This window comes from Natrix helvetica (assembly GCF_964273705.1).
Source record: "Natrix helvetica genome assembly, chromosome: 1".
Taxonomy (NCBI): Eukaryota; Metazoa; Chordata; class Lepidosauria; order Squamata; family Natricidae; genus Natrix; species Natrix helvetica.
Window position 1 is genome coordinate 276,987,513 of NC_138548.1, and position 13,437 is coordinate 277,000,949.

General features: G+C 40.9%; 1 protein-coding gene across 7 annotated transcripts in view; it reads left to right on the forward strand.

The window, feature by feature from the left end:
• The window catches only part of P4HA2 (prolyl 4-hydroxylase subunit alpha 2), a 64,388-nt gene that overhangs the window by 22,224 nt on the left and 28,727 nt on the right, over positions 1–13,437 (forward strand). For 6 of the 7 annotated variants that reach the window (XM_081934191.1, XM_081934187.1, XM_081934193.1 and 3 more), the window contains 3 exons: positions 1,538–1,628; positions 9,047–9,143; positions 10,484–10,635. In XM_081934191.1, coding sequence (XP_081790317.1) covers positions 1,556–1,628; positions 9,047–9,143; positions 10,484–10,635 — 322 coding nt within the window. In that variant the 5' untranslated portion in view covers positions 1,538–1,555. Of the gene's footprint in view, positions 1–1,537; positions 1,629–6,051; positions 6,153–9,046; positions 9,144–10,483; positions 10,636–13,437 lie in introns of those variants that run through there. The other variant, XM_081934192.1, reaches the window with a different exon arrangement.

Sequence of the window (13,437 nt, forward strand, 5' to 3'; positions counted from 1 at the left end):
GTGTGTGTGTGTGTGAGTGAGACAGACAGACAGAGAGAGGAACAGAGAGAGGGAGTGAGAGAGGGAATCAGAGAGAGACTGACAGAGCTGTACGTGTGCGCCTGTTTTCCACAGCGTGGAGCAGCGGCGAGATTCTGCGCGGCGAGCGATGATTCCGGGGGCCATCAGTGGGGGGGCAGGGTCTCCCCTCGCGTTCCTCATCTTCCCGGATGGCCCCTGGAATCATCGCTCGCCACGCAGAATCTCGCCGCTGCTCCACGCCGTGGAAAACAAGCGCGTGCGCATAGCTCGGAAAATTACAGCCTGGGAGACTTCTCACTCGGCTTTTGCAGAAGCTTCCCTCCGAAGCGCGGCTCCCCTCCCTCCTCTCGGGCTTCGGAGGGAAGCTTCTGCAAAAGCCGAGTGACAAGTCTCCCAGGCTGTAATTTTCCGAGCTGTGCGCACGCGCCTGTTTTCCACGGCGTGGAGCAGCGGCGAGATTCTGCGTGGCGAGCGATGATTCCAGGGGCCATCCGGGAAGATGAGGAACGTGAGGGGAGACCCTGCCCCCCCACTGATGGCCCCCGGAATCATCGCTCGCCGCGCAGAATCTCGCCGCTGCTCCACGCCGTGGAAAACAGGCGCGTGCGCACAGCTCGGCAAATTACAGCCTGGGAGACTTGTCACTCGGCTTTTGCAGAAGCTTCCCTCCGAAGCCCGAGAGGAGGGAGCGGAGCAGGCGCCCGGCACACTGAAGAGCCGCATTAAAATGTGTAAAGAGCCGCATTTGGCTCGCGAGCCGCGGCTTGCCGACCACTGGCCTAGACTAATTGCATGTTAAAGATATAGCTGGAGATGAGGCAGCAGAAAATCTTTTTAAGACATGTAAACTTCAATTTGATGCATATATGGGAAGAAGCTCTTTTGGATTCTGTAGTCTCTTATTGATGTGTACATGTATAGAATTGCATTGTTGGTGTTTGCAAGCTGAAATAATAATAGCATCACCCTGAAATTGAATGCATGGAGTGCAGACAAGCTGTTGCACAAACACAAGGAACAGTTTGATTATAAACAGTTGAACAATTTTACGATCATACCTTTCATTCTCAGTGGTAGTCTTGTTTATGAACGTGCAATAGGAAGATTTAAATGGTTACGTGGCATTTGGGAGCATGGGCCTCTAGTCTTGCTCCTCCCATTTGCTTTGCGTATCTATGGTAAAAAAAAATTGAACAGCTGTAGCATAGGAAAATATATGCCAATATTACTGAAATATTTTAAGATGAGAACTAAAGCAATCCACAATTACCATGAATGGAATCCAGTATAATGTTTACTTAGATTAGAGTTGCTGTAAAACAATAATTATTCATAGCGTATGATGCATTCCAATGTCATGCTGTACTGCAGATGTATTGTGCAAGGTAGTTTTTATTCCAGTATAACAGATTTTTCCAATCTGATAATACTGCGCAATACTATTATGGATGTTGGTGGTTAGTTCTTTCAAATGTTCTCAAGCTTGTTTTTCTCTTTATATTTATTTTTCTTGCAGATACTCCATTGATTGAAGATGGCACAATGGATTATGCTATTACTGTTGATCTGCCTGGGATGCATAAAAGGAGAATTTTTCACTTCTATAGGTATGGATAATTTTAAACAAAATAGTAAAATAATGAAAGTTATTCTTATAACCATGTCTTTTATGAATGGGAATATATTCCACCCTCTTGTTCTTTTCATTCTTTCAAAGCCAATTGGGCCACAGGGGAATTTGTGTGTATGTCCCTAGAAATAGCACATTATACACCTCCTCTGTAGGCTGCATTAGTTGCCATTTTGCTTCCTGGTTTAATTCAGGGTTCTGCTTATGGAGCCAAGTTATTTGAGGGGCCACTTCTCCCCATTGCATCCACCTGTCCCATCAGGTGAGGCACAAGAGGCATATTACAGGTCTTGTCTACTAAGGAGTTTTATCTGACAGACTCAAGAGAAGACTTTTTTTTTTTTGCAGTAGCATCTGCCATTTGGAACATCATTTTCTTTTAGGTGAGATTGATCCTGGCCTTATTGGATTCCAGAGGGCCTCAAAAATTTGGTTTTGCCATTGGCCTGGAGTTCCAATAGAAACGTGGAGCTTGTGAAATAGCTGTATTATATGTAAGATTCTGATTACATTATCTTGTTTTAACTGTTTCTGTTTTTTTTTCTATTTTAATTGTTTGAACTACCCAGAGTCACATACTGTATGGTAGGATAGGGTAGGGTAGGGTAGGGTTGGGTTAGGTTACATTACATTACATTGGATATAACTTGTGTTAAGGATCCTGGGACATCAGGATAACTGAACAGGACCAACATGATAGTGGCAGAGAAGTCATCAGAAGAAAGACTAAATTTGAAAATCTGGCTGGGGTATAGCAAAATAAATTCCAAGGGAAACAAATAATTCCTCAATGCAGTTCAATGGGAGTGACACTTCGGCAGTGGCTCAGAATATTGCTGCCTGCTCTGTTCTGAGCTCTCTCCCTTCCCCCTCATGGTCACGTGACCCAGAGTGGAATAAATGGATCCTATACCATACTTCCTAGTACACACCTACAGAAAAATGTATCTGGGCACAGTGCAAATGGAACACTGAAACATAAAGATGAAACACATTAATTACACAGAAGAAAATACAGATAGATGGCCAGGCATGGTAAAGGGATTGGAAAAATTCCAGAAGGCATGTTTTGCATGCTTTACAACAGACAAGAGACAAGTTGTAATTTCTTCTATATAACCATATTGTTTTTCAGAATTTTGTTTTAACTATATTTTGGATGTCTCATGTATTTTTAAATTTTAAAATGATTAAACTTTTTCCAAGTCATGAATGCTTGCGTTTTGTTTATTTTCGCATTAAAATTGAAATGATATTACTGCCTTGAACTTCATTTCTAATTCTTCTGCCTGTACATAATTGACTGTAGAGTATGAATCTCTGACAAGCTCATGTATTTTCCTACAGAACAAATACGTTGTAACTGAAAATGGTATAGAAAATTATATTCCCATAGGAAATTCAAAGCAACTTAAATACATTTATCAGTTGGATTCCTGCTCATGAAATACATTCCACTAGTGAAATAAAAAGGATGGTTTTCTCCCTTCCCTCCATAGTTCTTTGCAGTCAACATGAACCTGCTTTGGAGTGTTGAAGGAGTTTACGAAGAACATTGGTAGGAGCAGAAACATTGCAGGAGGGAGGAGGAATAGAGCATATCAGTATCCGATTAACATCTGCATCCCTAAATTGGATTCTGTCTGAAATCTAGCTATTGGCATCTGTTTTACACTATGCCTTTCCAAGAACTGCAACTCAGCATGTAGCATTTGATGAAAGATGAGAGTTCATTGTACAAAATGGAAAGGATGACAGATATCCTTCCCTAGAATTTGGCCGCATCAGTATGATTTTATGAGCTTAATAATCCTCAGAACATATTTAAGGGAGAAATAACCCATTCTTATGCATGACTGTCTTTAATAAGAACTTAAATTGGATGGCATTTCCTTCACTTGAGTTTATATATTTCCATGCAGTTTCCCTCAGGCTCTCAGTCTGACCATGTGACCTTTTTTATTTAACGTGTTTCTACATTATATGCTAACCTTGGCTAAATAAATTTTAGAATAGCAATTATTATTACGTGAGTTAGATTCACAATCTATTTACTGGTGAAAACTTCAATAAATCATGTCTTAATCAAGGCCCTATGACAGCGATGGCGAATCTTTTTTGGCTCGTGTGTCATAAGTAGGGGGGGTCGTGTGCGGGTGTGCTGCACCCATAATGCAATGCGTGACCCCCCAGTGCGCATGCTCGCACTACAGGCGCTCCCCCCCCCCCTATTTTTACATGCTTTTTTCGCCTCCACATGAGCTTCCCTGACAGTGCTCAAAATGACCCTTCAAGCAAACCGGAAGTTACTTCCGGTTTGCTCGGAGGGTTGTTTTGAGCGCTCCGAAGGCTTCAGGGACCATCAGGAGGCTTCCCTGACGCCTTTGGAGCGCTCAAAACGACCCTTCGAGCAAACCGGAAGTCACTTCCAGTTTGCTCGGAGGGTCGTTTTAAGCGTTCCAAAGGCTTCAGGAGGCTTCCCTGAAGCCCCCAGAGCAGTCAAAACGACCCTCCGAGCAAACCGGAAGTGACTCGTGCCCTGACAAATGGCTCCGCGTGCCACCTGTGGCATGCGTGCCATAGGTTCACCATCACTGCCCTATGAATTATTAAGGTAGTACCTAACAATATAGGCAGTTCCGAGGAGGATAGTTTTATGTGTTTAGGGTGTTCACATCTGATAAATTCAGTATTTCCAGATATCCAGAAAGTCGTTTAGATCAGTGTTCCCCACCTTTCTGGGTCCACGACCAGCAGTGGCGGGGAAGGAGGGGATGGTTTCGTGCATATAATCTAATTCCACATATGTGCAAATGAAGTTTCACATGCTAATCCGCCACTTGCATGGCCTGGTTCCTGGGTCCATGGCCTGGGTGTTGGAGACCCCTGCTTTAGATATTGCCCCAACGGCTCTAAACATGATTGGTTGTGCTGCCCCCACTCACCCACACGTCAGGGCTGGTGTAGAGAGCTTTATTCAGTCTGTTCACCTAATAGTTCCATTTCAGGTTTTTCAGTTAACCCCCAGGTGCAAGCTTAGCCCAGTAATTTGCTCCCTCCCAAGTAGATAACCAAAAGCAAAACAAACTTACAGCTAAACCAGAAACAGTCTTGGAAATAAAGGTTTTGCCTGGGTAGGTTCCAAAAACAAACAACCAAAATCCCCTCCAAGGTTAGGGGCCTCCACAGAGGTTTGTCAACAAGTCTGGTGGTCCGGGCTTGAGGGCTTGCAAGGAGAAGTCACAGGAATAGTCCAAGCCAGGAGTTCAGGGGGTCATTTTCAGCGAAGTCAGCCATGAACAAGCTCCAGACTAACCTTCCAGGCAATGGCCAATTAGACAACCAGACAGATAACCAGCTACTCCAAACACGAACATAAACGTTCTCTGCAACTGAATTAAATCCACGAGCTGCAGATCGCGGAAACAAACAATCTGGCCACTACCCACACGCGTTGCTTCCAGCAATGCCTCCCTCTGCCTGCCTTGCTAAATAGCCCCTCCCAGTGCAGCCCATTTAAAGGGGTGGGGCCTTTTCCCCTTTTCCCCATCTCTGCCTCTCTGCCCTGCATACTCTAGTACAGCGATGGCGAACCTTTTTTAGCTCGCGTGCCATAAGTGGGGGGAGCGCAGGGGGGTCATGTGTGTGGGTGCCGCACCCATAATGCAATGCGCGACCCCCAGTGCACATGCACGGACTACAGGCGCTCCCCCCCATTTTTACATGCTTTTTTCGCCCTCCCCAGGCTCTAGAGGCTTTATAGGAGCCTAAGGAAGGTGAAAACAGCCTCCCCCGCCCCCACGGATGCCCTCCGGAGGCGTCAGGGAAGCCTCAGGACAGTCCCTGAAGCCTTCGGAGCACTCAAAACGATCCTCTGAGCAAACTGGAAGTGACTTACGGTTTGCTCAGAGGGTCGTTTTGAGCATTCTGAAGGCTTCAGGGACCGTCCGGAGGCTTCCCTGACACCTTTGGAGCGCTCAAAACGATCCTCCGAGCAAACCAGAAGTCACTTCCGGTTTGCTCAGAGGGTTGTTTTGAGCGCTCCAAAGGCTTCAGGGACTGTCCGGAGGCTTCCCTGATACCTCTGGAGGGCGTCTGGGGGGGAGGGGGAGGCTGTTTTCACCCTCCCCAGGCTCCTATAAAGCCTCTAGAGCCTGGGGAGGGCGAAAAATGGCTTTAAAAAAGGGTGAACTCAGTTGGCCAGCGCGCACATGCGTGCTGGCCAGCTGACAGGGCAGCGCCTCGCGTGCCCTGACAAATGGCTCCGCGTGCCACCTGTGGCACGCGTGCCATAGGTTCGCCATCACTGCTCTAGCATCTACCAAGGCTGGCAGCTCCTCCCGTATCTTCCTCATTGGGCTGCGAGCTCTCCCCAGCCAAGGCATGTTCTGCTGGCAGTTCAGGGTCAGCTATATCAGATGTGCCAGGAATGCTCTCATTCTCCCTCGTGACCTCTGAGGAAGACATGGAGGAGCCGTCATCCACAGGAGACATCACACTGGTATAATATCAGATTTCTATTTCTATAAGTGTTCAACTTTGATCTGCAAGTCCTGCTATTTTGTACTTTTTTCTGAATTTTTCCTCAATCCACTTGAAGAATGCCCAGATATTTGTCGGTTCTTACTTATCTAGACTCTTGATGTTATTTCCATAGGACCTCTTGATTCTTTCAGTTTTCACCAACCCACCAACCCCCCCCCCCCCCGGTAGATGGTGAGATTGGCACATTTGTCCAATCCATACTAGTAATAATAATAGCTGCTGCAAGAAGTAGTAGAATTATTTTCTTCTTTCTAGTGTTATTCCCGCACTATGGCAGAGTCCGCTTGTGGGCAAAGCTGTCTCCATCTGGCACGATCCAGGGCATTTTCAGGGGTGATATCCGTGTATTTCATGTCTTCCTTGATGCAATCCACTCACTTTTTCTTCAGTTTGCCACAGGGTTGCTGGTAAGAAGAAGTAGAATAACTGGCAAAACAAAACAAAGCTAGTAATAGGCATCTTGGATGCAATATCAAGACATCTGGAGCATCACTTGAACACCATTGGCATTAGCTGAATCACCTTCAATCAATTGCAAAAGGCAGCTTTTCTGGAACAGCTTACATCCTGCAATGATGCTTTTTAACACCCTCAAACAACAGCATCTATCTATCCCAAGGCCTTGGGAAGAACTTGATAGGTTGGATAACAATGCCATATCCAGTCTAAACATCTGGCTGACTACATGACCAACCATAATAATAATCTATGCGTATACTTTCTGATCTGTATTGAAACTGATTTAATACCAGATAAGTACAACTCAGTTTTCTATTACAATATACTTTAAATAACTTGTCTGGTTCAATTGTATTTTTCTCCATATCCAATGACTAAATTGCTTAAAAATTGATTTTAATAAATGGCTTTAAAAACTATCTTGGCCTAGAAAAAATTATTTCTAGTGAAAAAGTAATAAACATGAGTGAAGCATTAAAGAGTAAAGAATTATTTTTCCAAATCTCTTCCCAAAAGAACATTTTTTTGTAATTTCTACAATAATTTTAATCTGGCAATTAAATCTGAAGCTAAATTGGAAGACTCCAGTAGAACGTTACATGGAAAGGTTGAATAAACTTTTATCACGAGTTAACATCTACTAGGGACAATACAGTCAGAAGATGGTTTTTCCCCGTAAATCCTGTGTATTATTTTTATATACTGCCAACTATCTTAGTTTCATAAATAAGTGATATAAGCTAAGAAGTATTGGTTACATAAGGCTTTTTGCCATAACACAGAGAACTTGGCTGCTTTCTGAACAAGGTTTGGCAAACCAGCAAATATCAACTATTTTTTTCCAGCAAAAATTAGAAAGCTGGAACTGAAGCTGATCTTGTTAAAGTAAAAGGAAGCAGAGTTTTAAATAGGGTGAGAAAGTATCATTGCTTTAAAACAGACCAATGGGCAAAAGTCTTTACGAAAGAAAAGAATCTAAACAGAAGACTTACAGAAATGAAATATTTCAATAATTATACTTTAGACAATACGTCATGGCTTCCCCAAAGTAGTGCCAGACCTCTTAAATTTGTTTGAGTTACATTCCTATCTATGTGAAGAATGACAGGTTGACAAAAACGATATGTATGGAAGAGAATCCAGGCAAGGAGGGTGGGAAGATGACTTAATTATTTGTTGTATTCAGTTCTCAATATTGGGATGTAATTAACAGTCGAATTTGCACATACTTTTAAAAATAAAATGAGAGCAATCTCATTAGCAGTCCGTTACTTGGAAGTCCGTGTATTATAGTAGCTTGACAATGGAGATATTTCCATTTAAGAAAGAATTCATTTGAGTGGAGTTCATGAAAAATTGATTTCTTCCAAATATTTGGAAATACATGCTGGATATGAAAAGAGAGATATATAATATTACTTTTCACTGCATGGGGTCATGTTAAGGGCAATAAAGTAAAGATGTTTTCTTGAACTATCTAATGAATATGATGCTTCTGACAAGTCAGTATCCATCATTTTGTATACTGTCAAGTCCAGCGAATAAGCTTCTTAATTTGCCTCCCCCCCCCCCAGAAATATTCTTACAGAGGATCCTAGTAAAGAAATGAAACCAATATTAAATTCCTGTATACTGAAATTATAGAAAAGCAGCTCCAGTAATAATATTGACAGAGTTAATTTTCTAGGTTTAAATTAATTCTTCTGTGGACTTTATGATAGTTTCATACATTAAACTGGATCAGCCTATAAATCTTAGCTTGTTGCATCTATTGGTGTTCTGTGCTGCCAATTACACATATAGTTAGTTCCTGATGCAACCTCAAGTGCAACCCTTAACTTTAGTAACATCACCATGATTCAAACAGTAGTCTTTCTGTTTCGAGAATGAAGCTTAATTTTCAAATAGCCAGAGAAAGACAAAAACACCCATTCAGAGATGATCCTGGAGTGGTCAGTTTGAAGAACAAAGTTCACTTGGATGAACCAAGGATAAGCATACAAACAGAATTGCAGGCAAGATGGTAGTGGTGGAGAGGTTCATTGCCACAGTGACCAGTCAAGCTGTAGTTTCACTTCTATAGCTCTTGTCTCCGTTGAATATTTCCTTACACCTCTTTCTTTCAACTAGACGGATGGTCTTTCCCTGCTCTCCTTTTCTTAGATGTGTTGTGTATTGCTAGGCTTATGATCTGGACTAACTCAGTTCTGGATCAGTTGATTCAACCTGAACCCATATCTCCTCAGGTTTCTCTTTGGTCAATTTCTGTGATGCAAGCTGAATTCAGTATTCAGCCTGGCCAAGTCCTTTAGCTTTTGTCTCTCTGTCTGATTCATAATGCTCTGCTATCATCCAACTGAAGTCATGATGTTTGACTTTCTTCCTTTTAAGGCCAGATGACAGACTTGATTCATGCGGAAAAAGATCTGGTACAGTCATTAAAGGCATATATTCAAGAGGAAGAAACCAAACTTTCTAAAATAAAAAGGTAACGGAAGAGACTATGTATGTACTACGTATGTATGTATGTATACAGGTTATGTATTGGTTAGGTAGGTAAGTAGGTATATTTATTTTAATATATTTTACTTTTCCTGGCAGTTGGACATAGTTACAGTTATTTTTTTACATTTGAGCAGAGAGAGAAGGCTGAAAATATTTGCAATTTTACCTAAAAGTAAATCCCGTTAAATTCAGTAAGGTATTAGCTGTATGTGATACAATGTTTCAGTAGAAATGACCCTCATTCTACATTCTATCTAGAATGTAGCCACAATCACCAAGAGTTGACCATAACTTAGCATATAATATAATATTCCACATTAGAAAAGCAAGAGTATACCTCCCCTCCCCTCCCCCCAAAAACCTGACAAATCTGAATGCAACCCAGTGTGAAAAGTAGCTCTATGGATAGTCATTGGATTAAATTATTTTGTAACAGGTAACCTGAAACCTTAGTAATTTCCCTCTCATGTTTACAGCAGGGTAACATGAATGCATATCAGAGCCAGAGACTGTCTTTTAGTAGGTGAATATATAAAGAGAACTGGGGAAGAGGTTGAGCCTTGAGCTTAGGCTGAGCCTGGAATTTATGTGCATTCTCAGAATCAAGTTTCTGAATCTTTTATGTATAAACGTTTTATTTCTCCTGAGCATTTGTTTTTAATTGCCTAATTTAGGTTTGGTTGTGATAGGGCTCTATTTCTGTTATTATTACGTAGCTGGAATCAGAAACTTGTGCATGTATAAGAAAGGAAAGACATTTTAAAATTGAACTCAGTTCTTGCTGACTGTGTTCATGTAGTTCTGTTGGCCATGATACAGAGCTGGGTTGCCTGTTTTAGTTTCCCCTTCAAATAGTAACCAAGACCAATCCTGCTTAGCTTCTGAGAACAGCCAAGATAAGTTAGATGCTGCCACCTGCTGAGACATTTCTTATCTTTAAAATGCTTGCTTGGATTTACCTTGGAATTTTTAATAGACATTTTCCTTGATATAGATGATGCTTTAGTATACAACTTTATTGATTGTTCCTTTACCGTGATTGTTTCAATATCAGCCTGAAACAAAAAAACAACAACCAATAAAATATTTTTAAAAGGAATGGGTCATAATAAATCTTTGCAATTTAAAGGTATTATATAAGTAATAAAATGCAAGAAGGTAGGAAATAATGGCAATATTTACTTCATTTCCACAGCCCAAGATTAAAGGACATAGGTGATTCTAAGAGGATGGGTTGAGAATAAAATATTGTCATATTCTTATCTGTTCAGGGCTAGTAAGATGAAATGATATTCAATATATGTATATGCTTTTATTTCCCAGCTGGGCTGAGACAATGGAATCCTTAACAGTCAAATCCTCCTCCGATCCAGAAGGTTATCTTGCTCATCCTGTCAATGCTTATAAATTAGTAAAGCGCCTCAACAAAGAATGGCTGGAGCTGGAGAATCTAGTTCTTGAGGACATGGCCAAAGGTGAGAGTCTTTGGGGAATCACAGATGTAATATAATCCATATGGATTGTTCTAGAGTTTTTATCAACCAATTTCCTTCATCAGTAATATTACTCTATCTGTAATTTTTTAATCAGTGAGGTCATTCTCTCTTTGTTCATAATCATCTAGCTAAGGCCGAAAAAGTCCCTGTCTGACTTTTCTCCTTTGCCCCAACATGATTCCTCCCATCAAGATCGTTTTTTTCAAATTAGGTTACAGTTATTTCAGTGTGCTTTTGAATCATTGTTATTTGAAGCAAAGAAAAGGGTTAAGTTGGTTCATTCCTGGAGCTGCTTTTCTACAGGAAGGAATCTTGACTCATCTCAACTCTTAAATTTATATTTGCATACAGCCTATAATTAACCTTTCAGAAATGTTTTAGTCAGCCCTGAGTGGTTGGTGAGACTGAGAAATGTGGATTAGAGAACAGCCAGTTACGTCTCGGCCTTACTAAAGGAGTGAGTCGTAATTTTGTGATTGGAGCTGTACTTCTTTTTCCTTGGCCTACTAAAAACCATGACAGGGACATATTGATGTCATCAGAGAAAGTGGTGGGGAGAATGTTCTCTCTCTCTCTTTTTTTTTTTTAACTTTTGGAGGTTGGATATTGAAGCTAAATAGATAAGCAGCACTGTGGTTTCCTGCAGGTACTATGGGAGCCGAAAAGGACTTGGGGATGTACTTTGGAGGCACAGTTAGTTAACAGGCAGTGGTATGCTCACTGCAATGTAAACTGTGAACAGAAAGACTTTATGTACATGCATCAAACCGCTGCACATCTTCAAATCTGCTGCAGACAGAATCTCTTTTCACCCCAATAAGATTTGCAAGGAAACTTTGTGATGGAAGAATAGGGAATGGCAGTATTGATTTCCTGCATCCAAGTTTGATGTTTCACCATGCAGGTTGTAAGGGTTGTTGTTGTTCTTAGCATTCATTCTTAGCATTCAGTTGCTCTATTTGCTTGTTTTCCACTGTACATTCAGGAAACCTTTTCAATGCACAAGGCAATGGGAGGGGGTTCAGCCAGCTTATCACATAGCCTTAGGTTAAGAGAGGGGGGCTGTCACAAGGTCACAGAGAGGACTTATGTGCCTAGGGAAGATTTGAACCTGTCTCCGCACACCTAATCTAGTAGTTTAACCACTGCATCATGCCAATTTTCTTCCTTTCTACTGTGGTGATGCCAAACATAGGATTTTTACTAAGATGACATTTCTCTTTCTTTCCACATCTGGTATTGTAGTATGGAAGCTGCTATTCAGATGTGATTAACTGCATAAATCATTTTTTTCCTTTTTTAGAACCAATAGCCTTTGAAGTTTTTAGCTATTGACCACATTAAATCACGTGCTTAAATTTGGCTATCTGAACATGAATTAAATAATTAAATAATGATTTGTAATCTTGTTTTAAAATGCAGCCTTACAATCAATTATATTTATTTCATTAGCTTTCTTCTAAAATATTTTGTATAAGTAAGTCTAGATATTAGTCTTTGCAGCTATTTCTCCTCCTTTTTTGCAAAACTATTTTTGACAGGAAAAGGTTGTTTCTGAATGCTCTAGTAGTATTAAAGAGGAAATGTTGTTTTCTCAGAAATCAACCACATATGGTTTAGGGCAACACTGTGCTTATACTTTATGCTAAAAGCATGGAGGATGTGAAGTATGCTGGTTCAGCCAAGGTGTGCAGCTCATGTTTTAACAGTACATCATGAGACCTTATATCTTGAAGCTTTGTGAGAGCAGAAAAAGAGGACCTCCTCTTCACTGGCAAAGGATGGGTATAAATACTATAAAGGGGTTTAGAGAACACAATCACTTTTCTGTTTACACTTTGTGTCTGCATTACTTATAATATGTTGGCCATATGTGAGTGAGTACTGGAAGTGGAACCGCGGGTGGGTTAGATTAGAGGTTCTTTCAGTGATTAAAAGCTATATGCATACGTTGTTTGTTGGATCACAATTATTAGGATTTTGGAAAGGACAAAACTTAGAATTGTTTATTTATAAAAGGGGGGGAAAGTGTACCATAGATTTCTTCCTGGCCATTTATTTCTCAACTTCAGCTAAAACATCTGAAAACTGTTGGCCTTTTTTAATCAAATCATTTTAAATCCCAAGAACATTTAGTTACTCTGTTAAATACTCTTTGTAGCATCCCCTGTAGTTCTATTGTTTTATTGGTAAATCTGAATAATTACCTTGCACATGAGGATGTCAGGAATTCCTCATTGGTGAGACCCATTCTCCACTTTGTTATTTAATTGTTCTGATTTCAATTACCATATTTTTGGAGTATAAGACGCACCAAGGTTTTGAAGAGGCAATTTTTTTAAAAAAGTAGATAGGTAGATAGAGGGATAGACAGGGAGAGAAAGAGAAAAATACAGTAAGTGGGTAGGGAGGGAGAGAGTAGTTAGTTAGGTACGTAGATAAAGGGAGAGAGAGAGAGAAATAGAGAGAGAGTGTGTGTAGGTAGGTAGGTAGAGGGATAGAGAGAAAGAGATAGAGAAATACAGTAGGTCGGTAGGAAGAGTGTGTGTTTGTGTGTGTGTAGGTAGGTAGGTAGGTAGGTAGGTAGGTAGGTAGGTAGGTAGGTAGGTAGGTAGGTAGGTAGAGGGATAAAGAGAGAAATAGAGATAGAGAGAAATCCAGTAGGTAGGTAGATGTTTCTGCTGGCACAGCACTTGATCAATGTAATTCTCATCAATCAGTTAAAGAGCTTTCCAAAAGGAAAAAAAAAGTTTTTGCACTCTGCAAACCTCCTCAAAACGG